Source organism: Spermophilus citellus (genome assembly GCF_964194105.1).
Source record: "Spermophilus citellus genome assembly, chromosome: 14".
NCBI lineage: Eukaryota > Metazoa > Chordata > Mammalia > Rodentia > Sciuridae > Spermophilus > Spermophilus citellus.
In genome coordinates, this window is record NC_138194.1 from 55722757 (window position 1) to 55750274 (window position 27518).

The 27518-nt window shown below is 36.3% G+C and overlaps 2 protein-coding genes across 8 annotated transcripts in view; one reads left to right on the forward strand and one right to left on the reverse strand.

Annotated features, from left to right (window-relative positions):
* E2F5 (E2F transcription factor 5) overlaps positions 1–10778 on the forward strand; it is a 30026-nt gene extending 19248 nt beyond the window's left edge. The window contains exons 2-8 of the mRNA XM_081266842.1: positions 738–847; positions 1844–2005; positions 4124–4167; positions 6124–6188; positions 6928–7195; positions 9087–9134; positions 10019–10778. Coding sequence (XP_081122968.1) covers positions 738–847; positions 1844–2005; positions 4124–4167; positions 6124–6188; positions 6928–7195; positions 9087–9134; positions 10019–10128 — 807 coding nt within the window. The 3' untranslated portion in view covers positions 10129–10778. The remainder of the gene's footprint in view (positions 1–737; positions 848–1843; positions 2006–4123; positions 4168–6123; positions 6189–6927; positions 7196–9086; positions 9135–10018) is intronic.
* On the reverse strand, positions 10766–15851 carry RBIS (ribosomal biogenesis factor). Of its 7 annotated transcripts, none has more exons than XM_081266849.1 (5): positions 15619–15761; positions 14966–15054; positions 13179–13295; positions 11362–11478; positions 10766–10899 (listed from the first exon to the last, which is right to left on the reverse strand). In XM_081266849.1, the coding sequence occupies exons 3-5, from the start codon at positions 13290–13292 to the stop codon at positions 10831–10833; spliced, it is 300 nt and encodes a 99-aa protein (XP_081122975.1). In that variant the 5' UTR covers positions 13293–13295; positions 14966–15054; positions 15619–15761; the 3' UTR covers positions 10766–10830. The 7 variants fall into 7 exon arrangements, with proteins under 7 accessions (XP_081122975.1, XP_081122970.1, XP_081122969.1 ...); XM_081266844.1 differs by having other exon boundaries at positions 13179–13292; positions 15619–15652; XM_081266843.1 differs by lacking the exon at positions 14966–15054 and having other exon boundaries at positions 15619–15764.
* Positions 15852–27518: the final 11667 nt, after the last annotated feature.

Consider the following 27518-nt stretch of genomic DNA (forward strand, 5'->3'; position numbering starts at 1 on the left):
TCTTTTTTGAAGTTCTCTTTGTTCTACTGGGAAATAAATGTCAGAAATGTGACTGGGGAAACTAATTAGAAGAACTATACATTATTCTTGAATTCATTCATGTAATATTTTTGTTGATCTCATGTAATGTGAATAAAACCACCAAGCTTTTGTGCAATAGTTAGTGCCACAACTGTGCAATAATTTTTTATTTCTTATGCATGATTCATTTCTGTGTTTTCATTCTGAGTTTTAAAAATGCAGACAGTTATCAAAAAATTCTGTCTTAATTAAGAATTTTCCCTCAAGTGACTTAATTACCAAAAAAGATATTGTAGAGATTCAATTTTTCGAGTAAAACTTGTTTTTAGATGAGAAGAAGTAGAACAGGAACAGAGAAGTAGAATAGGAAGTGACAGCATAGACAGTTAGCTCTTGCTCAGATTAGTCCATAAGGAGACATGAAAGTATTCTCATTGTGCTTTTTTATTTTTATGGGCTTTATGGCATGACCTTATCATTACCTTTTTCCCCCCCTATCTAACATCTTCTAGCTCTTAAGTAGAAAAAGTTTTTGTGGTATTGTTAATGTTCCGGAAATGCTTTGAACATATCCAGCTATTGTACCCAAGCACTTGACTGGGTCATATTTGGGATGTACTCTCACGCTGTAAACCTAATAATCGACCTATTTTGGCTTTAAAATATGATGTCCTTTATTTCATTGTTCTATTTGTTTGCTTGTTTTTTCCAAACAGGCTGCAGATACTTTAGCTGTAAGGCAAAAAAGAAGAATTTATGATATCACCAATGTCTTAGAAGGAATTGATCTGATTGAAAAAAAGTCAAAAAATAGTATCCAATGGAAGTAAGTAACAAACCAGCACCCTATTCTAAAAACCTTTATTTTGCTCTGTAAAATTTGATCTTTCTGACATTTCTTCCTCCAAATACTCTTTATTTCAGCTTTCTGGTCACACCAGGCCTCTCATCTTTTCTCCTGGACACTCCTCTGGCCTCTATGTATGTCTCTACTGTTAGAATGTTCCTTTCCTCTCTTTGTTACTTAATTTATACCCAAAGGTCAAATCTTATCTTCTCCCTCAAGCTGCTTATTCATTTGGCACACATTGCATACTTCTTTGTATTCTTAATCCCCCTGATTACAGCCCAGGTCTGTACCCAATGAAGAGAAACTCTTTGAAAACAGGAACTACATCTTAAACATGAGAATATGTCTTCTAGGTGTTGGGGTTCTGGCTCAGGGGTAGAGCGCTTGCCTAGCATGTGTGAGGCACTGGATTTAATTCTCAGCACCACATATAAATAAATAAAGGTCCCTCAACAGTTAAAAAAATTTTTTTAAAAAAGAATGTCTTCTAAATAATAATTAAGATTCATGATGTAATTAACTGTTGCATGGTTGTAGTTTATGACAAATACATTTTGTTCTTCAGAGTGCCCTCTTTGACCTTAGGGTTTTGTTTTATTAGCCAAAATTCCACCAAAATACCAAAAGGTTGTAATTTGTTTTACCAACATCATGAGACTGCTAGGTGTGACCATTTAGCTTTAACATCCATTTGGTACCTCAGTCACCAGAGGATGTTCCAGAAGATGTCGAATATTCTACAGCATATTGAGAATTTTTGTAATTTGGTGATTCTTGTCGGTCAATTTTTCAAGAAAGTAGGTTCGGAGCTATTGTATTGACGTTTTGTAAAGATTTTAATGCTTGATTTTCAGAAGAGTGTTAAACATTTTCATTTTGAATAAATTAATTAATAAACTAGTTTTATTATTACAAAATTTAAGTATGTTAACCTAGGACTGATGTGGAATATTAATTCTCTATGTTTTCAAGAGGTGTAGGTGCTGGCTGTAATACTAAAGAAGTTATAGACAGATTAAGATTTCTTAAAGCTGAGATTGAAGATTTAGAACTAAAGGAAAGAGAACTTGATCAGCAGAAGTTGTGGCTACAACAAAGCATCAAAAATGTGATGGACGACTCCATTAATAATAGATATCCTTTCAAATAAGTCATACATACAGCTGTAGAATATGTATGTATATACTACAGTGTTCACAGTGTTCTAGTCTGAAGGTCAGTTATTTTATTCTGGTGTTTTAGACTTTTGTAAATGAATACAACATTCTGTAATATCCTTCTAATAATTTATAAATATTAGCTTTTTAATTTACATAGTATATTAACATTATTCCTGTGTTGCATTGAAGGGAAAAATTTAATCTATTTTCAATTCACCTATTGATAGGATGCACTGTATTTGCCAGAGTGTGCTTAGAATGGGGGGAAGTGTCTGTGAATAGTGCTAAGTGCATACATATTTTTAAATTATTATGTTCAATATCCTGAAGTGGTCAAAATTCAGCAACTCTCAAAAGTTTTGAAAATAATTTTGATTTGGAGATATATGGGTCCACAATTGATTCATGGTGCTTTCTGCCTGATATTTTGTCAAAGATACTTTATACTGGAGGACAGGTATCTTTTTGTAACCATATTGTGTTTGGAGAAAAATGTGATGTACTCCATGTATTTCTTACAAACCACTACCTACTCATAGATACTTGTGATTCTGGTGGTTTGTGAATTTACTAGTACTTTTATGAAACCTTTTTTTTGGTGTGGGGGGGAGTACAGGGACACTTAGCCACATTACCAGCTCTTTTTGGTTTTTATTTCAATACAGGGCCTTGCTAAGTTGCTGAGGTGGCTTTGAACTTTGTGATCCTCCTGTCTCAGCCTCCCAAATCTTTGAGATTATAGGTGTGCACCACCACATTCACTTCTCATGAAATCTTTAACTATAGTTTATATATACCACCTTGTGCAGTTTTTACTAATGTGTACAACATAATTATTTTTCATGTTGTATTTGGTGGACAGGTCATGGTCTTATTTGTTGTTTTCTTTCTATGGATCAGAACTCCTTAAGTGTGTGAGAACATTGGGGGTTTTAGCCATGTCCTATAGAGCCCCCAGGATTCAAAAACCATTGAAGTAGGTGATCTTTGACTTTGGTTCCCTGTTTTACAATCTTATAACTCTGGCCATCCACAATTTTCCAAACCATGCCTGTGTCTTTATTTTTTTTTTTTTTTTTAGAGAGAGAGAATTTTTAATATTTATTTTTTAGTTCTCGGTGGACACAACGTCTTTGTTGGTATGTGGTGCTGAGGATCGAACCCGGGCCGCACGCATGCCAGGCGAGCGCGCTAACGCTTGAGCCACATCCCCAGCCCCATGCCTGTGTCTTAAATGTATGTATGTATGATTTTTTTGTGTAGTATGATATTTGACATCTTATAAAAATCTTTCAGGCTGGGGAGAAGCTGCCTCTCTGACGGCTCCAATTCTTAGAAAGAATGACTCAGTCAGGAGCAGGCATTTTGATACACAGACTAACCGGTCCTGAGCTCTACTCCTCTGTCGGACCCATAGTCTCAAGGAGGCAATATTCTGCTTTCATTCTTCCAGGGCTGGAAAACAAGGGTAGCATAGAGCCTGCCAAATTTTTCAAACTAGCCACTCCTGAAATTTTCATTCTTCTTGCCCTGCTGTCCTCGTGGAAACCCTAACAAAGGTTCTAACCTGATGCTTTCTCTTCTCCCCTATTCTCTGCCTCCTGACTACCTTAACATCTTCCCAACATGGCCTACATGCCTTCTGTCTTTTGGACCTGGGAGTATAATAAATTTGTTTTCTCAGGCTTCTCCCTGTCTATACCTGATTGGGAAAGGAGCAGGAAACAGTGGCCCAAGAAAAGTCTTGATGTGGAAGCTTGTATGGTTGTTCTCCACTCCTGTCCTTTTCCCATCCATTGCTTTCCCGCCTCCTGCCCCAGGTCCCTGGTGTGGACACTGTTTTCCATCTCTATCCCAAGAACCCTCAGATGTCCCGGAAGTCATAATGGAGGCTTCTCAAAGCAAAGGAAAAGAACTCCTCTTGTGGACCATCTGCTTTTCCAGACTCCCATTCCTTATTATCTGACCATGTATAGTTAGTAATCCCTTTATACATTTGGTGATTGAATTCTTTTCATCTTCAGATTTATTACTTTAATTTATTGTGTGGACCTTGATATAAATTGCTGTTCCTTAACTCTTACGACAGTACATTTTCCTATGTGACTCATGAAGACATCTGTAATTGCTTTAATGGTAAGTAATTACTTTTCCCTATGTTCTTCCTCTGTTGATTGTAGAACAGTTCAGAGTTTCTCATGCACTCAGCCTTAGTCGTCAGTTTCAGGAGGAATTTGTTAGATATTTTTTCTTATTCTATAGTGTTGTGTGTTGATAGGCTGCTTTTGTTTCCGTTTTCATGGAAATAACTGCTTTTCACAGCTTTCAATTCTTTGGCTCCATTGTTAGGCATAAACCCAAGTGCAGGAGGGGAAGAGGGCCAGGGGGTGGAGAGGAACCTAAATCAAAGCAGGATTGAACAATAATTCCAAAGTCATTGACCAAGTAATTTCAAAGTCAGTGACCAAAACTTGAACAAGAACACAGTTCTTTTCAGTACTGTATGAAACTGTACATAGCAGATGAGCTGGTCACAAATGGAACCCAAAGAAAGCATGTGGAAAGAATTAGATGAATCTTTTTTTTTTTTATAACCTGGAAAATTCTTCCTATTCCCATTCCATCCTCTGCCCCCATGTTTACCCCTTGAAATGATAATATCATGTTTTAATAACTAAAATGAGGTAGGGACTTGTATTCCCAAAACATAAGTAAAATGAAATCTGCATACATATTGATATTTAATTCTGTATCCATGTTTATTAAAAGTACAGCCATATGTATTATATACACTTACATACAACCACAAATGGCAAGTTTCCTTATCAAGCAGAATCTGACTCTCCATAAAGACTCTGTTGGAAATGTGTGTGGGTTTATTCTTCTGTTTTGTCAGGATAGTTCTTACACATTTTCTAAGAAAGTTTGGAGAATTTTTTGTTAATCTTCAGTTCCACAGAAATCAGTCTGTAAAATTTGGCTTCAAAAATAATTTAAAGTCAACATTTTACTGTCTTACCTAATCTCTAATTTTTCAGTTATTTAAATAGTTCAAATATTTCAAGTAGGGCTGGGGATGTGGCTCAAGCGGTAGCACGCTTGCCTGGCATGCATGAGGCCCGGGTTTGATCCTCAGCACCACATACAACCAAAGATGTTGTGTCCGCTGAAAACTAAAAAATAAATATTAAAAAATTCTCATTCTCTCTCTCTCAAAAAAAAAAATCAAGTAAACAGTATTATTTATTTGAGGCCAAAAGATTTGAAGAATCAGACTTTATATTGAGTTGAATTTGTTGAAAGTAATAGAGCTAACAAAATTTACTCTCCTGTGACCCATGAATACATGTATTACCTCATTTAATACTCAAAATAAACCTATGCAATAAGTTATATGTCCCCTCTTTTATAGGATCCGAGGTTATCTAGCCTGGGATTTAAACCCAAACTTCTTAATCTTGAGCCTCCGTTCTGGCCTATATAGTCTTTTTTTTTCTCTTTTTTTCTTTCTTTTCTCCCAGTCCAAATATCTGAAGTGGTTTTTCTCTTTCTCCTCCTCCTTTATTTTCTTTCTTTCTTTCTTTCCTTTTTTTTTTTTTTTTTTTTTGGAGAAATTTGCTATCAAATTACGACATTTATATGGAAATACAAAGCACTTAGAATAACCAACGTAAGTGAAAAAAATAGAACTGAAGGACTCATTACCTGATTTAAAAATTGAAGACAGTGTGTTTTGGGCATAAAAATGGACATGTAGGAAAAAATGGCACAGAATTCAGAATTTCAAAAACGACCCACACATACGTGATTTTGAGCAAAGTAATCCAATGAGTAAAGGACAGTCTTTCCAACAAATAGTGCTGAAATAATTGGACTTCATATTAAACAATAACAAAACCAGAATTCCTTGACACTTGTCCTTCACCAAATAGAAAAATGAATTAAAGTGACCAAATAAATAATACAGATAAAATATATGGATTTATGAATAGTAAAATACAGCATCCAGAAGATAAAAATCTTAACAGCTCAAAGTCTGGCCCTTATATCCTGATCAACATTAATTTCTAATTTTTTTTCTTTTTTGACCAGGTGATACACTTTTGGCCATTCAAGCACCTTCTGGTACACAGCTGGAGGTACCTATTCCAGAAATGGTAAGTAGTATAGCTTTTAAGTAAATGGGAAAAGTGGATCTCTTATCTCAAGAGAAATACATTCTCTTGAGTTGAACACGGGCTAATAGTTAACGTTTGAGTTACTGTTTTCAAGTTTTATATTTGAAAATATTGATATCTGAATTTGGATGTTGTCAGTGGTAGAATTATAGAAGTAACTGAATAAACCATTCAATGTTGATTACAAGTTTAAAAAAATGTTTGACTTTATTTGATTTAGAGTTCATTAAGGAATGAGTAATGATTGTATTTAGGCATTTATGTTACAGCATTTTATAGTTTCAGGATATAAATTACTTTTGAAATGGAGGGATTTATATTTATATCTCTGTTTAAAAAAAAAAAAAAAACAAAAACTCATTGACTTTGTTCATGGTGGGTAACTCCAGGGGATAGAACTCCTGCTTGTAGAGAATGCTTGAGGGACTGCTAAGCATGGACAGATAGGATTACACACAGTGAAAAGTGTATGGCTGTCAGAATTCTATAGCTGAGAGTTTCTGATGATCAGTATTAGAGAAAAGCTTAATTACTTTTTAGTGGCCAGTTGTTTAGAGCCATCACTATCCCATTCTACTCATCTTTACATTTCAGCTTTATGAGTTTATGTTGTTGTATGATTTCAATTAGTACTTAATGCCTTTGCTTAATTTTTAATGTTTCAGGATAGCTAAAATATTAATATTTATTACTTTGTTTATACCCAATAATTTCAAAGGGTCAGAATGGACAAAAGAAATACCAGATCAATTTAAAGAGTCATTCAGGACCTATCCACGTGCTGCTTATAAATAAAGAGTCCAGTTCATCTAAGCCTGTGGTTTTTCCTGTTCCCCCACCTGATGACCTCACACAGCCTTCCTCTCAGTCCTCAACTCCAGTGACTCCACAAAAACCGAACATAGCAGCTCAGAATCTGCCTGAGCAACTTGTCTCCGAAAGAAGCCAGAATCTTCAGCAGATACCAGCTACAGAAATATCTTCAGGTGGGTTCAGGGGAAAGTAAAAGGGAAAATTTTTTAAAAGTAGAGGGGAAAATATGATTATTATGTAAGTTGGAGATTTATTATTTGTGATATTATTCTTGTCATCTAATATGGGAGGCAACAGCATGAGTTTAATTTAATCAACATGTATTAATTTAGTATCTCTTATGTGCTTATGAGAAAAAGTTTAAAACACTCTTTAATTATATTGCCAAAGACTTGTTTTATATATGCGTGTACATATATATCAATATATACACAATTCAGAAATATCTAATAAGATATAATGTGTTTATGATTGTGTAAAGAACTGTTGATACTTAGCATGATATTTATGGGCATCAGGGTTTGCTGTTTCCTTTAGAATTCCATTTTTAGGATTAATTAAGTCAAATTCGTTCCTTTTAAGTTTACTTGGTAAGGTCATTATCTCAGTAAGTCTAGTATAAATTATTAAAAATGTGCTTTAACTACTTAAGAAAAATTGAGAACATAGTGACCTCCCATTTCTCCATGTTCTTTTTTGTACTTTTTTTTTTTAGGGAAGCTTAGTTTTAGAGATGATAAATGGTGTCAACACCAATTACATAGGAACTCTTCTTTCCTATGTGATGCCTTTCTAAATTGTTTCAACTATGAGATGATATATAACTAAAACACTAAACATTGGGTATCGGGAGATAGAAGTGACAATTCTTAAATTTATTAAAAAAAAAAAAAATGCCTTGGAACCCAGTGTTTTCCCTTGGTTCCAGGGCTGGGTCTATAACAACTTCTTACTGATTCCAAATAAAGGGGAGTGTGATATGGAGTAGCAATGATTTTTTTAATGAATGAACTAGTTGTGCTACTATAGCTGTCATGTTAGAAACTACTAACGCAAATTTTTGTTTACCTATGGGATGTCTTGTTGCTGCTACTATGGGAGTTCAGAACAGTTAAAAAAGTGAAGTTGAGAAGACGTAACTAGACATGGAATTACTTTTTTGTTCTTGTTGTCCATATTCTCTCCTTCCTTCCTCTGTATTTCTGAACCAGAAATAATAGAAATGCACAATTGAAGGTGTAGTCCTTAGAAGTTTTTAGTCTAATTAGCATGAATTAAGCAGGCAATCTGTATATGCCTTAGGCATAATTATATGCACCAAATTGTATGTACCAATTTAACGTTTCCAGAGTATTAATTTTTTTTTTTAGTATTTGGTTCCTATATATGCACTTACATTTGGAAATAGTGAGGAAAATAATTTTGGGACAGATTAAAGAAAGCCTTGAACATCAGTAATGAGTTAAGACTTTAGCCAATGAACTAGTTAAGATCTGTAACAAAGGAAAATGGTACAATTAGAGCTACACAGTGGTGAGCACAGGAATAATGAACTAAGAAGATGCTTTGAGGAAGCAGAAGAGACAAGAGGCTATGGAGATTGAAAATTATTTGTGATTATGCAACTGTGCTGGAACAGTAAGGTCAAAATAATGTGATGCTACTGGGATTAGAGAGAGAAATCATGAGCAGATTTTGAGCAATACAATTTAGGCAAAATACTTAACATCTCATTGCGAGACCTGTAGATAAAGTGAATAGGAATAATGGAAAGTGATGTTGAAGTTTTAAGGTTGTGTGTCTCCGAGAATTATAACACCAGACTTTATAAAACTGAGTTTATTTTGGAAGACTAATTAGTCTTTTGGTCTGCATCTTGAGTTTGTAAGTTTAAAAGTAATGCCAGGCACAAAGTAGGTACTCATGAAAATGATCTTTTCACAAAATTCTAGTGAATTTTCTTTGTCAGTGAACCTGGTATTGTGACTGTGTGTTTAAATATAATAGCCTTTTTCTAAAGTTCATAAACAGACATAATAAAATTTGTCACATTTCTTATTCCAGCCGGATCTCTCAGTGGAGATATCATTGATGAGTTAATGTCTTCTGATGGTAAGCAGTTTAAAATTATACTACTATGTTTAAATCAATAATACTTTCCTACTATTTTTAAGTGCCATGTGATTTAAGAGAAATGAAGAACCTTTATTTTCTAATTGCTTTCCTATGATGCATGAAGATTCTCCCTTAATAAAGTACTTTATAGTAAATCAGAGCTATTATTCAGAATTTATTTCTCTTTGCTTGCATCTCAAGGGGAAGGAGTCCATAAAGGGAGATTTACTACTTTTACTAAATAAACTCCTAACTAGCACTTTGCACCCCTGAATAATCTGGCCCAAGAAGAGTAAAATAGTATGTTGAAATCAATAAGTAAAACCCACACCATTATCAAGCCACCAATGTGAATTACCAAACTATTACTAATATTAGCCATCGCATCACCTAATATGAAATAATTCTTGAATCAATTAACTAAAATAATTTCTCTCTGGGCTTCCACTTTTCTATTTAGTTCTTGGATTCAGAGTCCTGGTTCCTAACAAAGTTAGCAGAGACCTTGGAAGTGGTTGCAGTTAAGTTAGCAAGTAGTACAGTAATGACTTAAAGAGATTTACTAAACATTTAGAGAACATCAGCAAATTTTAAATCTAGTGCATACATCAGCAATATACTTCACAGAATTTTTAGATTATGTGTTTAAGTGATAAGTTCAACCAATAAAAATTTTAACCTTATTTAACCAATGTATAAATTGCCTTTATGTGAGAATCTTTCAAAGTTTGTTAAAATTGGACATTAATGATCATTATTTTATACATAATTTTAAAAAAATCATGTGTAACCTAGGAGATCATTTGAATTGATATATTTGATACTGTTTTACGTTAAACATCATTATGCATCCTTAACATTGAATCCATTCTTGTTTGCAGTGTTTCCTCTCTTACGGCTTTCTCCTACACCAGCAGATGACTACAACTTTAATTTAGATGATAATGAAGGAGTTTGCGATCTGTTTGACGTCCAGATACTAAATTATTAGATTCTATGGAAACTTGGGACTGTTATCTACCTCTAACTGTGTAACATTTTAGACTTCTTAATAACCTAAGTATTTAAAATAATGAATGTAACACCTTTTAGTTCACTGATTCTGAAGTGTTCTTCTCTAATACTTTCTTTTTTACTTCACAAAACTTCAACCATAAAAACAAAGGGCTCTGATGCGATAGGGGAAAAATGATTTAATATCTACCAGCCTCCCCTACAAACAATTAGTTACATTTTTGGATTTTAGTTTTCCTTCAATTTTGAATCCTTCTGTTTTCTCCTCTTATGAGAGGAAGATAAAAGTAGACTTCAAGACATCAAAACAAAAAATGTTGGCCAAGGGCTAATCACTGTTTGTCTAGTATTTTTACTGCCATGAAACGATTTCTGAATATCCTTCAATCCAAACAGACATTCACTGCCACTTATAAAATGAAGGATGTAAATGAGGATATGTAACTGTTTCAGTGAACAGATTTTGTGAAGTGCCTTCTGTTTTAGCACTTTAAGTTTATCACATTTTGTTGACTTCTGACATTCCACTTTCCTAGAGAGTATAGGAAAGATCTGTTTATGTAGTTTGTTTTTAAAATGTGCCAATGCTTGTACATTAACAAGATTTTTAAAAATAAAGTTGTATAAAACATTGAATTTATTGGTCTTTTGAAGGGGAATTGGATATATCACCATTACATTACAACTGAGCCATTAATCTTGTAGCTTCATCAACATTAACTGGTTCATTTTCATGATGCTGAGGACTCTGAAGGGAGAAAAGTATTATATAGTTAAAAATTTAGATAACAACAAAAATAATTTGTGTATAATCTATTATCCAGTTTAATTTTCTCTTTCTTAATTTTTTTTTTTTAAACTTAGGACTAAACTACACTGCCACTAAATAAACTACATCCCCAATCACTTATTTTTTTGAAAAAGGATCTTGCTAAATTTCCAAAGATGGCTTTGAACTTGTGATCCTCATGCCTCAGCCTCCCAAGTAGCTGGGATTACAGGTGTGCACCACTATGCTCATCCATTTTAATTTCTTCTAGTCCACACCTTTTGGAAGTAGAACAATAAATTCATATATTCAGTCTAAATGTTTCAGAGTCTGAATATGAATGCATATGCCATACATACTATAAAGCCAACTACTAAAAATTTCATTCAATTTATAGGCTTTGAAAATGGGAAGTTTTAATTTTTAATGATTTCTACTTGCCAGTTCTTTCTGGAGAGGTTCCAGAGAAAGGCCTCTTGAGAAGTGTGCAAGTTCCTTCTGTATGTTCACAAAAGCTTTATTCACTCGGTTAACTTTTTCATTATTCACAATGTTTATCTATTAAAAAAAAGGGAGTAATCCACAATCTCATAATAATTAGATAAAATGTATTCATCTTTACTCTTGTTAAACCTAAAAAGTGTTACTGACGCTACCAAATTGTGAGACAAATTCACACTAAATCTGTTATAGTCTTACCTGGAAATTTTAGCTAAGAGGTTTTGGATTTTTAAAAATGATATGTCTCATTATCTAGACTTCATTAGCATAAGCAGGCCACAATATGCGATGACCAGTCTTTTCGAGGCTGACATGCTATCATTCTTCATCTGTAAAACAAATCTGATTTAAATGCTTTTAGTCCCACTTTTTCAGTAGACTCTGAATCCTTGACCACCTTATCTTAATGGTAGCTCCCAGAAGCCCTCTTCCAAAGAGGTGGGTGTAGTGTTCTGACATTCAGTGATACTATCAAAACAATTTCCTTAAAACCTTCAGCTCCTTTGCACCATAAGCATGAGAACATTCTGGTACCCCATACTCCTTGCTGTCACCTACCAACACCACAATTATTGATCCTTCATGAAATATTTCAAACCTTGGCTCACTTACCCCTCTCATGCCTAGTGACATCAAAAATCTAATCATATGGCCTCTGAATTTCTCACCTCCAGGGACCTTTTCCACTGTCTATCTCAGCTACTCTTATATCTTCTGCAACTACTTCCCCTCCTTATAGCTCATTTAGTTTATTAACAATTCTTAAACCTCCCAACAATTTCATGATTTTTCAGCTCTTCTAGTTTTCTCCTCAACCAGCACAGTTTTCATGACCATCATCTTATCACTTAACTTCTTTACACTCAACTTCCCCTCTCATCTTTCCCTTGATCAAACTTGCTTGGCAACCTGGTTAAGCCCAGAACAGAAGCTAGAAAAAAGTCACAACCAACTGACTGACTTTAAATTCATCACCACAAACTTCAGTTTACCACTCATACATATATAATGTCTGGCAATCTTACAACGTTCCCTAGCAAAGCCTATTTGTCTTGGCTTCATTATCAACTATGAAGATGATCCGATGTAAAACTCAACTTCAAACCCATGGTATCACTCAGATTTATTTCCTTTACAGCATTTACAAAGCCAAACTGCTGGATTAAAAGTTTAACTCTTATGAGTTAAAAGAAAATATCTCTTTTCTATGACTACTGTGAGAGTCACTGACTCCTGGATAACTGGCTCTACCTACTATTTGAATTTGGAAACATTTTCTTAAAAGAATGTTAAAGATATCTACTTGAAGAAATTACTCAAATATTTTAAAATATAAAGAAGGTAAAACTCCTTTTCAAATTCTGCACTTCAAGAAACAAAATAATTTATCTTCATTTGAGTTCCAAGATAAAATTCCTGAGGAGAAAAATAAAGGGTACCGGCTGACATTCCATATGTGAGCTCTATTAGTAGGTTCTTGAATAGAGGGTTCAGAAATAAGAACTGTTTTCCATATAGTACTTTTTATTTTAAAAAATGATTCCTGTGCTCTAATAAAGTTATCAAACTATTATACCTCACACTTACACTTAAAATGCCTTTTTACATTTGAATTTGAAAAAAGAAAACATTTTTCTTCCATTTCTTGTTTTTTAAACAAAAGAACTTCTGATTTCAATAGAATTCAGCTGTTCAGGAGCTTTACCACTGTGGTTTCCTTGCAAACAATAAAGATAGCCTACATAACAAATACTCACCTTCTTAAGACTAGTAGTAACTGGTTTTGCTTTGTTTTTAGCCTTAAAGTTTTTTTGGCTGGCTATGTGAAATACATTCCGGGACTTCTGCCCTCTTGATTTGTTCTTGCCCATCTTCTAGGAAGAAAGAAAAGGAGGAGTTCAATTAAGCTGCCTACTGTTACGAACTAAGCTCATTTAAATCTTAGTTTTAAAATAAAGGTATCAATTTAAGAATATCTTATTCCTGATTATTTAAAAAACTACTTATATATTAAAGTATTTCTAGGTCTTTCCCTCTGACTAGATTCTTTTGCTCTATTGATACAGCATACTTACCAATCCTTTAATATATCCCCAGTATCTGACCATAGGATGTACTCAATTAATGTATGGTAGTTGAATTCATACTATCAACATGACTTTTTCTCTACAGCATCTGACAATGTTAACCATTATCAACTACCCCTCTGCTTGTGGACATACTAACAATACTATTTTGGTTCCTATCATACTGCTTTGTATCCTTGATTTCTTTCTCCTTTTTACTCTCATTCTCTCCTGATCATCCCATCAAAATTAGGTTCTTGCCCTAAAAACTTACTGTCTTTGCTCTGTAGCTAAACACATTTAGCCTTGAACTTTAGAAACAGCTCTCAGATCTGATTTAATAATGCATGTGAGGAACATTTTTTAAAATAATGGTTAATACTGAGCTTTTGGTATATGTGCAAGCACTATGTTAACATTTTATGTGCTATAACTCATTGACTCCTCAAAACAACTCTTTGTGAGAAGTACTGTTATCCCCATTTCACAGATAAAAAACTGATGGAAAGAGAAGTAGAAGTGCCCCAAAATTACACTGTTAGTGCCAGTGTAAATACCAGAATTTAAAGCCACGTAGACTAGATCAGTGCAAATGTTGGGTGATATTGCTTTTCAGATATAAATAAATTACAGTTCAAAAACATGGTGTAGTATTGCCTACAGCCGCAGTTGCTAGAATCATTTTTTTAGACCATAGATTGGCAAACTGTGCCTATGGACTAAATCAGATCAAGCACCTATCTTTGAAAGTATTTATTTAAACAAAACTTCATCCATTCATGGTGTGCTGTCTATAGTTGCTTTCCCATTACAACTATGGCCCACAAAGCCTAAAATAGCTAGTATCTGACTCCTTACCAAAAGTTTGCCAACCTCTTGCTTAAGCCAGTTCACAGTAATCTACCTTGTACATTATTGCCATGTGATGAACCTTTCCAATTTTAAAAACCTTCACTGTCTCTCCTAATATAGAAAGAAATATGCCTTGGCCTGGCATCTAAATCTACCAAATATTAACTCCTATATTTACATACACTGCACTAACCATCCTGGCCTAATATCGCTAAAGGCAACTCCGATATTTTTCCTGTCTCTTTTTTGCTCATATTTTATCTCTTGACTGAAATTCATATCCTCCGTTAATGTAGCCTTAGAAAACTTCAGAGAGACAGCACTGCTATTGAATTCCAATGGTACATGTTCTTAAAAGAAGTGAATACAGTAGAGAAGACATGATTATTACACAAGAAGCAGAAAATACATTAAAACCATTCAAATACAGTAATCTAAAATTTACAATAGTGACTAAAACCCATCCATGCACCTAGTGTTCATTTATTAGTCAACTGCTATGTCGGGTACAGAACAGAACTGATATGTTTATGGAACACACATAGCCACATAATTATAGTATTATATATTACAAATAATATATATAGTTGGGCACGGTGGCGCAGAACTGCAATTCAGGGCCTTGCCTGTAATCCCAGCGACTCCAGAGGTTGAGGCAGATTTGCAAATTTAAGGCCCACGTTGGCAAGTTCAAGGCCAGCCTCAACCACTTCGTCTCAAAATAAATGACATGTGGATATACGTAAGTCAGTGGTAAAACCTCTTGAGTTCAAACCCCCATACCGTAAAACAAACCAACATAAAATTATATATCCTTGTCGGGAACCCTCCTAATTTTAAGAAAAATTCTCTAGCCAGACGTGATGGCACACATCTGTAATTCCAGCGACGCCAGAGGCTGAGGCAAGGGGATCGTAGGTTCGAGATCGCCCTCAGCAATTTAGCGAGGCCCTGTCTCAAAATTTGAAAAAAAAAAAAAAAAAAAAAAAGGGTATGACTCAGTGGGGAAGCGTCCCTGGGTTCAATCCCCAGTATATAAGGAAGAAAATTCTCTGACAACCACATGGAAATCGAGATCATAACAGTGCCACACTGGGAACCTGCTAAGGGGTGGCACCAGGATTTCGGGCCTCGGTTCGTAGGCCTGCTATCCACTAGGGCTGCCAGAGGTAGAGCGCGATGAAACCGAGCCCTCCGGGCCACAGCGACACGATGCCGGCTCAGGCCTCCCTCAAACCCAGCGAATTCAAAACTAGCCAGTCAAAAAAATTTTATTTACCTCTCACCAGATCTTCGATACCCACGTGCAGCTGCTCAAGCTCCAGGTAACGCCATCTGCAGGCACACGGTTCAGGAAGTTCCGGTGGGAGGATCCACGCAAGGTTCCTCTCCCAAGTCGTAGCTCCACCCACCGATCTAAGCCCCGCCCAGGGGACGGAGTCAACCACCCTGCAGGGTTGGCACTCAGAAGTCCCGCCCACAGGGCGAGATCCCGTCCAACCTTAGCCTTCACACAAGAGGCCCCGTCCACTTAGCGTAGTTCCCGCCCACAGCCTTGCAGAGCGAAGCCCCGCCCTTCGAACGCGTGCTCCACCCACAGGGTGGAGTCCTACCCTTCTCAGCAGGTCGGTATACAGAGCGATGCCCCGCCCACCGTCAGGAGTCCCGCCCATGGAGCGGATGAAGCCCCGCCCGCCAAGCTTAATTCTACACCTGCTAGCAGGTTCCCACCCACCTGGCGTAATCCCGCCCGCAGGGCAGACTGTGTTCTACCGAGCCAGCTGTCGCTAGCTGCGTAAAGCCCCGCCCACAGGGCAAAGTTCCACCCACCGAAGGAAGTCCCGCCTCTATTGCGTCCCTTGCCTTTCTCGAAATAGGTGTCTGCGTAGTCTGGGCGAGCTTGGGGTTTGGGACGTACGGCTAAGACTGGTGAACTTTCTGGGGTAGGTTCGTGCACGGAAACTGTCTGAAGTGTGTTTGAGTCATCGGAGCGGTGAAGACCTCTTATAAGTAATCTAGCCTCAGCCGCTGCTCCTGGTTAGCTCTGCCCGGGCCCCCAGGAGGTGGCGCTGCGGTCCTCCGGTGGCATCCCTGGCTTGGCTCACAGTGGAAAGAATCTTCTTGAGTCTGGGAAAGGTCTAAAGCTATCACCTCTTAGGGGAACATTTGTAATGAGCAAAAGTTAAAATGCTTTTCTTAGTGTAACTTCCTTTCTTCAAAAAGAAAATTTCTGACTGCGCATCAGAGATACAAGGAGCCAGTCACAACATAGAATATAAAAACAAGTACTAGGTAACAGAAACATAGAAGAAACCATTTTTGCTTGCGGATTGTTTGTGTCTGTGGTTCCCATATATAAAACATTCTGAGTTGAAGTTTTTGGAAAATTGACTCAATTCTTACAAGAGGAAATCCCTATTAAAGCTAACAGTTTTCACATGTTTCTATACTTTTTTATGTCATAGGAAAAGCCAGATTTTGGAAAAATGTTGGAGTACATATATATATGCTGTTTTGTAATTTACAGCCTATATGCTGCTTTAAATAAGAGATAATACCACCCCTCTTTTTGCAAGTGAGAGTACGACTAAGGTTAAGAGTTCAATCCTTTTGATGGCAGTCTCACAACTTCTAATTGATAAAGCCAGACTAGAATCCACCTGGGAAGGCCCTTACTCAAGTCCTTTTTCTGCCCTATCAACTATTTACCTTAGAAAAATAAGTCACTTTTTAATGAAACCTTTTATTATGTTTATGCACATCACAAAAATTAAGGAATGTTAAGCATAATTACCTATCAGTGTATGTTTATTCGTATTTTGTGTTCTTTCTAAAGACCACCTTCTAAAAATACCTTAAAGTGATGGTATAAAATGCCTAAAATGTGTGGAAGCAAAACCAAAATAAGGGGCGGTGGTTGTGGCTCAGTGGTAGAGTGCTCGCCTAGCATGTGCAAGGCCCTGAGTTCAATCCTCACCACCACATTAAAATAAAGGTATTGTGTCCAACTTCAACTAAAAAAATAATAAATTAAAAAAAAGAAATCCTGTTTAAAAAAAATAAAAAATAAAACCAAAGCTACAGAAAACCATTAGATTATTTTACAAGAGCAGAGTTATTGACACATACTGAAGGAAATAAGACAGGCATAACTATAGTTTCTTCAATGTGAAGTTATTGATATACATGCAGAAAACAAAGAGATTTAAAGGAATGACATTACAGTGTTTAAACTTGTAGGCTCTACTTTTTTTTTATTTAACCTTTGTCTTATTTATTTATTTACTTACTTATGGTGCTGAGGTTTGAACCCGGGGCCTCATGCTTGCTATGCAAGTGCTTTTACCACTGAGCCAAAAAACCCCAGCCCAGGGTCTAGCTTTTATATTGAAATGGTGATATGAAGATACACAGATCAAGGAAATAACTTGATTATACAGACAAGAGTAGAAGCATATATAAAGTGAGGAGGCATGGGTTTCTGTTTCACCTTTTCCACCAACCAAGAGTGTAAACTTGGAAAAGTTATTTCGTTTATTCATGCCTCCTTTTTTCATATATAGATGGCCACTAAACCCAATTCAAAGAACATTTATCATCTGCTCAGCATCTCCTTCTGGGTACCTCTCTTCTTCCATCAAGTCCTGGTTGGGCTAACAGTTCATAGTCCTCCTCTTAATCATTTTCAAAATAGAGCTAATTCAGAAAAAGTTGGAAGAAAAATCCTTCCCTCTATTTCTCAGTTAACTGAGCTAAAACAATGGTTTTTTTTTTTTGGGGGGGGGCATTAAATTGCCTTTGAATGTTTAAAAAATTCTTATACCTTAAAGAATCTTGATTCTATTCTGTCTACTTACTTCATAGGATTATTGTCCAGTTAATGAAATGCAAAACAAGATAGCATAAGATATTACTAAGACAAAAAAAGGAGCATATTAACTCTCTAAAAGCCATATTTTCCTACAAACCAAATGAACATATAGAAAGAAAAATATTGCTCAAAGTTTTTTAAAAAAGTTTTTAAAAATTCATGCTAAGACCATATTTCCAGTTTTTCTAACAATCTTAAAGATAAGTAAAATCATAAATGAAAAAAAAAAAAAAACCTTTCCAAAATCTTGGTTTTCCTGCTGAGATTCATATTCTGGCTCCTAAAAGAATTGCCCCAGGAAGCAGTTTAAATGAGTTAACAAAGGTAATTAGGGAGAAGAAAATGAGAGTACACATAAATAATTACAAACTGTCTATAACAAAACTCAAAGTCCTTGACCTAAACAAAGCCAGTTTTGTACAAATGATACTGCAGAACAGTTTCATCTATTCAATCTGTTCTGCCCACTATTCAGTTTATTTCAATCAAAACAGTTTGAAGACCTAGGCTCTGTGGGTGCTTAAAGAAAGCACATGGCACATTTCTTTCTTTTTTTAAAGAGCACAATCACCTGGATTGAGTGTACAACAAAATGATTATTTTTGACAGAAAGTGGTAAGGACTATGATAAATGAACAAAAAATATGCTACTTATGGAAGAAAATAATTCTGAACTCTGGAAACATCCATGTAAAAGTTCTCATCTGATTGTCTTCCAGTAGAAAATGGCCAAGTATAACCCAAAGGCCAGATCTGTACTGCTTATTTTTATACAACCCACAAGCTAAGAATGATTTTTACATGTTTTTAAATTATTTTTTTAGTTGTATTCAGACACAATATCTTTATTTTTATTTATTTATTTTTATATGGTGCTGAGGATAGAACCCAGGGCCTCATGCATGCAAGACAAGCGCTCTACCACTAAGCTACAACCCCAGACCATGATTTCACTTTTTTAAATATAGAAAATTCAAAATAAAAAATACTTTCTATTATACTTATAAGCTTTCTATTATATTCTTTGTGTATGTGTGTGTGTGGGGGGTGGTTACTGAGGATTGATCCCAAAGCCTCATGCATGCTAGGCAAGTGCTAGACCACTGAGCTACATTCACAGTCCTACATTTTTATTTCAGTGTCCATAAATAAAGTTTCATTGGCACACAGCCACATTCATTGTTTATGTACTGTCTGTGCCTCCTTCATGCTATAGTATAGGTGAATCATATAGCCTGCAAAGGCTAAGATATTTACTACCTGACCCTTTACCAACTATAATTTTTTAAAATATTTTTTAGTTGTAGTTGAACACAATACCTTTATTTTATTTATTTATTTTTATGTGGTGCTGAGGATCGAACCCAGGACCTCGCATGTGCGAGATGAGTGCTCTACTGCTGAGCCACAATCCCAGCCCTATAAAACGTTTTAAAACTTTATCGGCCTGCATAATAGAAGATGAACAACATGGTGAAGTATCAGTTTTATAAGTATGATTTTTATACTCAAAGGTATGGAAAACTTAAAAGAATGAAAGGCATTTTTCTTTCCAGCATTCCAAGAAGGCAGATCAATCTTTACATCAGCAATTTGGGTTCCTTTGCCTATAGTGGTTCTCAATGATTTTCATGCTTCAGGGCTTAAAGTGGAAGATCTCAGATATGTAGAAAACACTCTTACCTGAATTCTTAAGAAGTGGAAAAGGGAAAAATGGCTTAAAACTGAGGGAGAAGATGAGCCTTCCCAGAGACTGAGGAAATGGTTGGGAGAGAGTGTGGTTCAGAGATTTCTGTGATTGACCCTTATGTCTCTGTGGAATATACCACCGTGGCCTTAGGAGCACCAAGAAGCATCACAAAGGGATCAAGCATTATGTCTTCAAATGAATCTGGACATTGGCCAAGTTAATTACTATGATGTCAAATTATACTTTTTATATTTCCCTCATCCTTCTACAATCATCAGTTGACATTCCATTGCAAAAAAAAATATTTTCTTCTCTACTTATTTATTTATATTACTATGGGCTCATCAGTAGCTAGCTTATTATCATAATTCATTATGATGGTCACATTTATCATATTCAGCCAGTGAATGCTCCTTTAAGCACCACCTGTCTACATAATTTTGACCTATTCCCACCACTCTTTGCTTCCTCATTTGCTCACATGACCAAAAAAAGAAAGGAGGAGAAGGAGAAGAAGCATTCTAGGCTCATCTTGGACCTATGCTTACTGGAATAAGTTCTGTCCCCTAGAATCAGTTATTTCTCCATGGAGCTCTGGTTTCGTTTATTGAAAAATTATATGAAGAAATCATAATCAGAGTATTGATGCTTCCATATCTTTGCAGTGGGCAGAGATGGGTAACCTATTCATGTTTGCATGTACTGTTTGTCTATCTGCCTGTGTATAAATATTCACATATCTCACCAACTGTATTTATTCTATATGTACAAACCACCAGCTCATGCTAAAACCCCCAATTCAAAGTAAGTACCATAGGGTTTATTTTAGTTTTCTGTCATTCTTACCTATTTTTAATTTCCTTTTCCACCGGTGAGAAACCAGACTCCTATTGGTTAATATATTCATTTGGATTATCTTCCTTAACTTTTGCCATCTACTCACCCTGGCCCTGTCCTATGCAGGTGCCCATCAACCTTATGGGCTGCTGCCATATTCATAGCTGCCTCCTGCAGAAATGGTTGGTTTCCTCATCCTGCCCAGTCTGACTTTTCCTGGGATGCTGCCATCTTTCCTCCCCCTTTTAAGATCTAGTGATTTTTTTTTTTTAGACTGAATTAGGAAGAAAAAAATAAGGAAGGATGGGGAGGAAGGTAAGAAGACAAGATGCCTGCAGAGTTTCAGATTTTATTCTGTAGAGTAGAAGGACTTCTTCCTACCACATCCTAATAACACATGAGTACATGCACATGCACACACGCGCACACACACACACACACACACACACACATGCACAATATGGTTTGTTGTAAGGAATGATTCTAGTGTCAGCACAAAAGTAGCTTGGAGGATGGAGGGGTTGCAGACAAGTTGGCAGGTTCAGGAAACAAATGATGAGGCCTAATGATGAGATGGACACCCCTTAGATGACCTTGCACTTACTTTGACTCCTCTGACTCTATGATGAACAGTCCAAAAAATTGTATATTATATGCATTCTTCGTCTCCCCCCCCCCCAAAAAAAAAAACATAATAAAGCTACACTCCCTTGAAATCTGCATTTCTAGGCAGGAATGATGCCACACCCTTATAATCCCAGTCACTTGGGAGGCTGAAACCGAAGGATCACATGTTTGAGGCTAGCCTCAGCAACTCAGTGAGGCCCTATCTCAAAATAAAAATTAAAAAGGACTGGGGATGTAGTTCTGTGGCAAAGTGCCCTTGGATTCAATCGCCACTACCAAAAACAAACAAAAAATCTTAATTTTTAAATTTTTTTATGAGAAGCCAATTAGATCATGAAATTTTCACTATTGCTTATGGAAATAGTCTTTTTTTAACCCATCAGTTACAGAAGCATTTATTATAAACTATGAATGGATATTTCTGACCTATTTATATTAAAAAATAGAGTAGAGCAAATTCAATCTTCTACCTTTATATCTAGACCAAATTCCTGGAATATGTGGAGATTAAGACCCAGTTAATGAAAAAAATGGTTAACTCTGTGTAGTGAAGGAAAAGTAACTCCTTTGATTGATATGAAGCCGTTGGAGGTAGGTCATAGGCTTTTGCTTTTTGCTGTGTATTTCTATAGCTAAGCTTCAGATGATGTTGCATATTTATCTTCATATCTTCTTCGACTCAGGTCCATTATTCAGTCACACTTGGATTCCCATCCAGGATTATATATTTCAATCACATGGGAGATATGTCATAAGCATTTGCTGAATGAAATAATTTCTGAATTATAAAAAGTAAGCAAGGATTGAAACCAATACACTGACAAATATTTTAAAACATGATTATCATTAGCATGACTCAGACATACCTAGAAGAAGTCTCTTATCTTCTTGTAGCACTGCTCCCTGGAAATATAGGTGCTCCACATTGTGTTTTTAATTCAATTAAGCAAATTTTGTCAGAGCACTCTAGATAAATGCCTAGATATCTAGAACCCCTACTAATTACAGTCACAAGAAAGGGCTTTCATATGAAACACATGAAGGTTAAGAATGGTCAAATACAAATCACAAAGACAATAAAAATATCCAAGGGGTACACGAAGGCCTTTCACATCTTTTATGATATTTGGTTAAAATGCAAGTAATGGTTAAAAATGAGAGGAATTGTGAAATACAAGCAGGTGCAGGTTTTCAAATGGAAAACTGCCTAAGGCAAAGAAGGCAGTGTGCTATTAAATTATAATCTGTCACTCTAAGTGTCAGCAATAGATAAAAACAAAAATAAAAAATGAGGGGCTGGAGTTATGGCTCAGTGGAGGAGGGCTCACCTTGCACGTGCAAGGCCCTGAGTTCGATCCTCAGCACCACATAAAAATAAATAATAAATAAAATAAAGTTTTATATATATGAACATAAAAAAGTCAGTCTGCTAGTCTTCAAGAAGTAGTATTTATACTATCAAAAAAACTAAAAATGCAAGAGAAAGAGATGAAGAATGTAGTGCTTTTTTAATTATCAAGTTTAGTAGATTATGTAAATTCCCAAGCCATCTAAAACTAAATAATGGTTTTGTTTTTCATTGGAAATTATGTTCAGAGTCTACACAGACATTTTTGTTTTTGTTTTGGTACTGGGGATTGAATCCAGGGGTGCTTAACCACTTAGCTACATCCCTAGCTCTTTTTATTTTTTATTTTGAGACAAGATCTTGCTAAGTTGCTGACTCTGGCTTTGAACCTGTTATCTTCTTGCCTCAGCGAAATTTTTTGAGCCTACTCTTGTTCTATAGCAAACCCATTGTACTGAGGTAATACTTTGAATGGCATGGGTATCTACATTGTGATAAATACAACAAAAAGTTTTGCAGACAATGAAATATTTTACAAACATTTGGCTCCTTAAAACTTTTTATTTTTCATTTTGAATTAGAAAAATGATGAAGCATTACAGTGGACATTTGGAAAATTCAGAATTGTATAAAGAAGAAGAAGATGAAGAACCAACAATCGTTGCATTCTGATCAGCCCTCATCATCTTTCTCTGACTTGGATTATTGCTAATGGCGTCCTAATTGTTTCCCCAGTTGTTTCTTAATCTCAGCCTAGCAGCCAGAAATATCAGTGCTAAAATGTTGATTAGATTGTGAAACTACTCATCTCCAAATCCCCCAATGTTCTTTCATCACTCAGAACAGAAGCAAGTATGAATAATGGCTTGTGAAGTTCCATTTGACTCCCCTTGACCCCTGCTGCTTCCTTATCACTCATTTATCACACCAGGTGTGCCCTTGCTATTGGACCTTTTTGCGTGGAGCACCCACATTCTCCCTAAATAGGAGCAAGGCTAACTCCCCACCTCTTTCAGGTATTCTCTCAAACATTATCATTCCAGGGAGAACTTCCCTAATGACCTCTAAAATTGTAGTCCTCCAAGATCCCTACCTCCTTCTCTGCTGTCCCATTATCACTATATAACATATAATTAATTTCTGTCTGTCTCCTTCTGCTAGAATGTAAACTCCATAAATACAGGTCTTTTGTCTGGTTTCGTTTGCTGCTATTGTTAGTTTTCTAATGCTTCATAACAAATCATATCCAAATCAAGTGGCTCAGAACAGCGATCATTTACTGTCATGTTTTCAGTGGGTCTGGAGTTTGGAAGGGGTTAGGCTGGGTGGTTTTGGCTCACAGTCTCTTATGAGGTTTCAGTCATATGTAGTCTGGGCTACAGTCAGCTAAAGGCCTGATTGGGGCTGCTTCCCAAGCAGCCACTCACATGGCTGTAAACTGGTGCTGGGCTATAACCACGATGACTCAAGTCCTTCCTAAATGGACCTCTCCACAGAGCTACTATAGTATCCTCAGAACACAGCAGCTGGTTTCCCTCATATTGAGTGTTTCAAGAGAGTATGGGAGAAGTCAGTGGTTTTTATGACTGAGTTTTGGAAGTCAAATGCCATCACTTCTGTTGTATTTTATTAATCACACATGCCAGTTCTGATTCAGTGAGGAAGGAGACTATACAAAGAGCTGAATACCAGGAGGGGAGAATTACTAAGGACTGCCTGGGAGGCTGACTAGTGCATCTCTATGCCCCCTGTGCCTGAAACAGTGCCTGGAACACAACAGGAGTCCAAGAAATACTTCTAGGCAAATAAATAAGTTCCCCCACTCAGTAGGTTTTGATATATTTCTTTACAGTCATTTTTTCTAGACAACATACTATATTGTTTATTAAAAACTAGAACTTCCCTATAAATAAAATGTTATAATTATACATGTATACGTATATTAATAGGTATAGTTTTAAAATAGGATATCTTAGATCCTTTAAAGATTAAAGCCTACCATATAACTTGTTTCAAACTGCTTCTTATCATTAGCATTCCTATTGTTTTTCAATTATTTTCTGTTATAAATACACTGTGATGAAAAAACACACGTTTATATTGAACCCCGGCACAAAGAAAAGACCACCAACTCCAATTTTAAGTCAAATTAAAGCAAGCTTGTAATTGTACACACAAAGGCTGGCCAGTGACTGTCTCACCTGAAATCCTGGGCTAGAGATCAGTACCCCAGCTTTCCAGGGACATGGTTTTATAACACCAAAGTTGTAAAGGGGGTAGCTTCAGAACTTACAGATAACAGGATTTTGACAAGCATAATACAAAGGCAGTTAGCAGGTTAATGATCTACATGGCATGATATTTCAAGGTAGGGAGTAAATTCAGATCCCAACATCGGAATTTATGAGATGCCAACTGAGGTTTCTGAGAGAGTTGTTATCTGGTCAGGGAAAGTCAGGCATGGGTGAGTTCAAGGCAGGGGCTAGGAATTCCAAACAAGTTGAGAAATCGCAGTCATTTATAGTAAAAAAGAAATTAACTTTTCATGATTTTGTGACGAGATGGCTCCCAATCTTAAAATGGAATTAGGCTGGGGTTCATCAGTGTAGAAATAGGATCTAGGGCTGGGGTTGTGGCTTGGTGGTAGAGCGCTCGCCTAGCATGTGAGAGGCCCTGGGTTTGATCCTCAGCACCACATAAAAATAAATAAATAAAATAAAGGTATTGTGTCCAACTACAACTCAAAAATATTAAAAAAAAAGAAATAGCATCTAAAGTTATGACCATTTAAAATTGTTGATTTAAGGGGCTGGGGATGTGGCTCAAGCGGTAACACGCTCGCCTGGCATGCGTGGGGCCCCGGTTCGATCCTCAGCAACAAAGATGTTGTGTCTGCCGAGAACTAAAAAAATAAATAAATATTAAAAATTCTCTCTCTCTCTCTCTCTCTCTCTCTCTCTCTCCTCTCTCACTCTCTTTAAAAAAAATTGTTGATTTAAATAACTAAGTTGTTTCTAAAAGATCACATATTTTACATTTAGGGGTGGGAGCACACCTATTTGATACCTTTAAAATGTTGATAAGAAACAAATGAAAAAAGGTTTTTAAAAAAATTATAAATTATATTTTTGTATTTTGTTTTATGTTCATAGTATCGCTTTCTTGTTTTTAAATTAACTGATTGTTTAGATGTTAAAACAGAAAACAATTAGAGGCAAGGAGAAAAAGACAAAAGGAATAATTGATATAATTATTAAGTTTTTGACTTGTGCAACTGTGTGGATTGTGGTGCCATTTAATAAGTTAGAGAAAACTGGAGGAATCTCTAATTCCCATTTCAGACATTTTAAGAGCAGCTGTGTGTAATTAGTTCATGTAGAACGGGGCTGCCCAGTAGCCAGTAGGCTCATGTGACTAGTCTGAATTCAGATATGTTGTTGGGTTAAAATACACACCAGATTTGAAACACTTTGTAGGAGAAAAACAATGTAAAAGATATGATTGTATCACTAAGCTCCAGTCAGAAAATAGAAATCATACATTATTTCGAACCGGGAAGGTTTACTGTGAAGAATTATTAACTCTAACAAGGAACACTCTAAGATGGTCTGAGAACGCTGAAGAATTCCCTGAGCCTAAGGGAGTTTCTAATGACCAACTCGTTTGGGAGTCAGCGCCTCTCCAAAACTGAGATTCAGACCACTGGAGAAGGCATGGTTGCAACTCAATATGGGGCAGAGAAGTTTGCTAGGTTGTGTAGGTTAGAGCTGGCCCACAGTTGTCAGACAAGCAGGCAATACCACTGCAGGGCATTTGCACTGGTATTATGGATGGGTGAGCTAAGGCTGGTGTGCAGGCATTCACATGTGCCAAAGGACTCAAAAATTTGGGAACTCTCTGGCTGTGTCATACACAACCTAGAGTGCACATGGTCCAAGTCAGAAGAACCCCTTTGGAGTTCAGGCTGGTGGGCAGCCATGTTGAGGGAGTCGGGGCATTTGCTTGCCCAGAGGGTGGCATGGGACCTGGACTGAGTTGCTTCAGGATGGGCATTGAGATGATCACTAGGCTGGGGTCAGGGCCTGGTGAGCAAAGGCACACTCTGGTTGTACAGGTAGATGCCCTAGAGGTCTTCATCTGGATGGCTCAGGTAACAGCTCAGCAGCACCAAGAAGAAAACAAAAACACAGAACTCTGTAAACAAAAAGAGATGTTCCTTTCTCCTGCAATGTTCTCCTACCAGAGGGCAAAGAAGAGGGTGTTCAGGTTTCATGATCACAGAACTGGTAATGCCTGGTGAATTTAGATCTGAGAGGTAATAAATTGATAACTGATGCAATTAATGTTTTAAAATATTGATTCATATTGAAAAGATAATATTTTGGATATATTGGATTAAGTAAAATATATCACTAAAACTAATTTCACTTTTATTTTTATTTTTCAGAATTAACTAATGAAAAGTTTGAATTTATATATGCTGCTTACACTCATAATTTAACTCACATTGTTTCTCTTGGATTGTGCTAGAACAGATGTCTAAGTTAGATAGCTCATGTGCACAGAAATTGATGGAAGTACCTAGGAAGAGATTGTAGAGAGAGGAGGGCTCTTAGTAGAAAGTCCCCAACCCCCTACATTTAAAGGTTGGCATGGTGAATAATTTATCAATATGGGCTATGAGATGCTCAGTTATGAGGGTCAGAAAATTGGAGATGTAGCTCATTGGTAGAGCACTTGCCTTGCATGCTAGAGGTCCTGGATTTCATTCCCAACACCACACACACACAGATGTTGGATCAGATA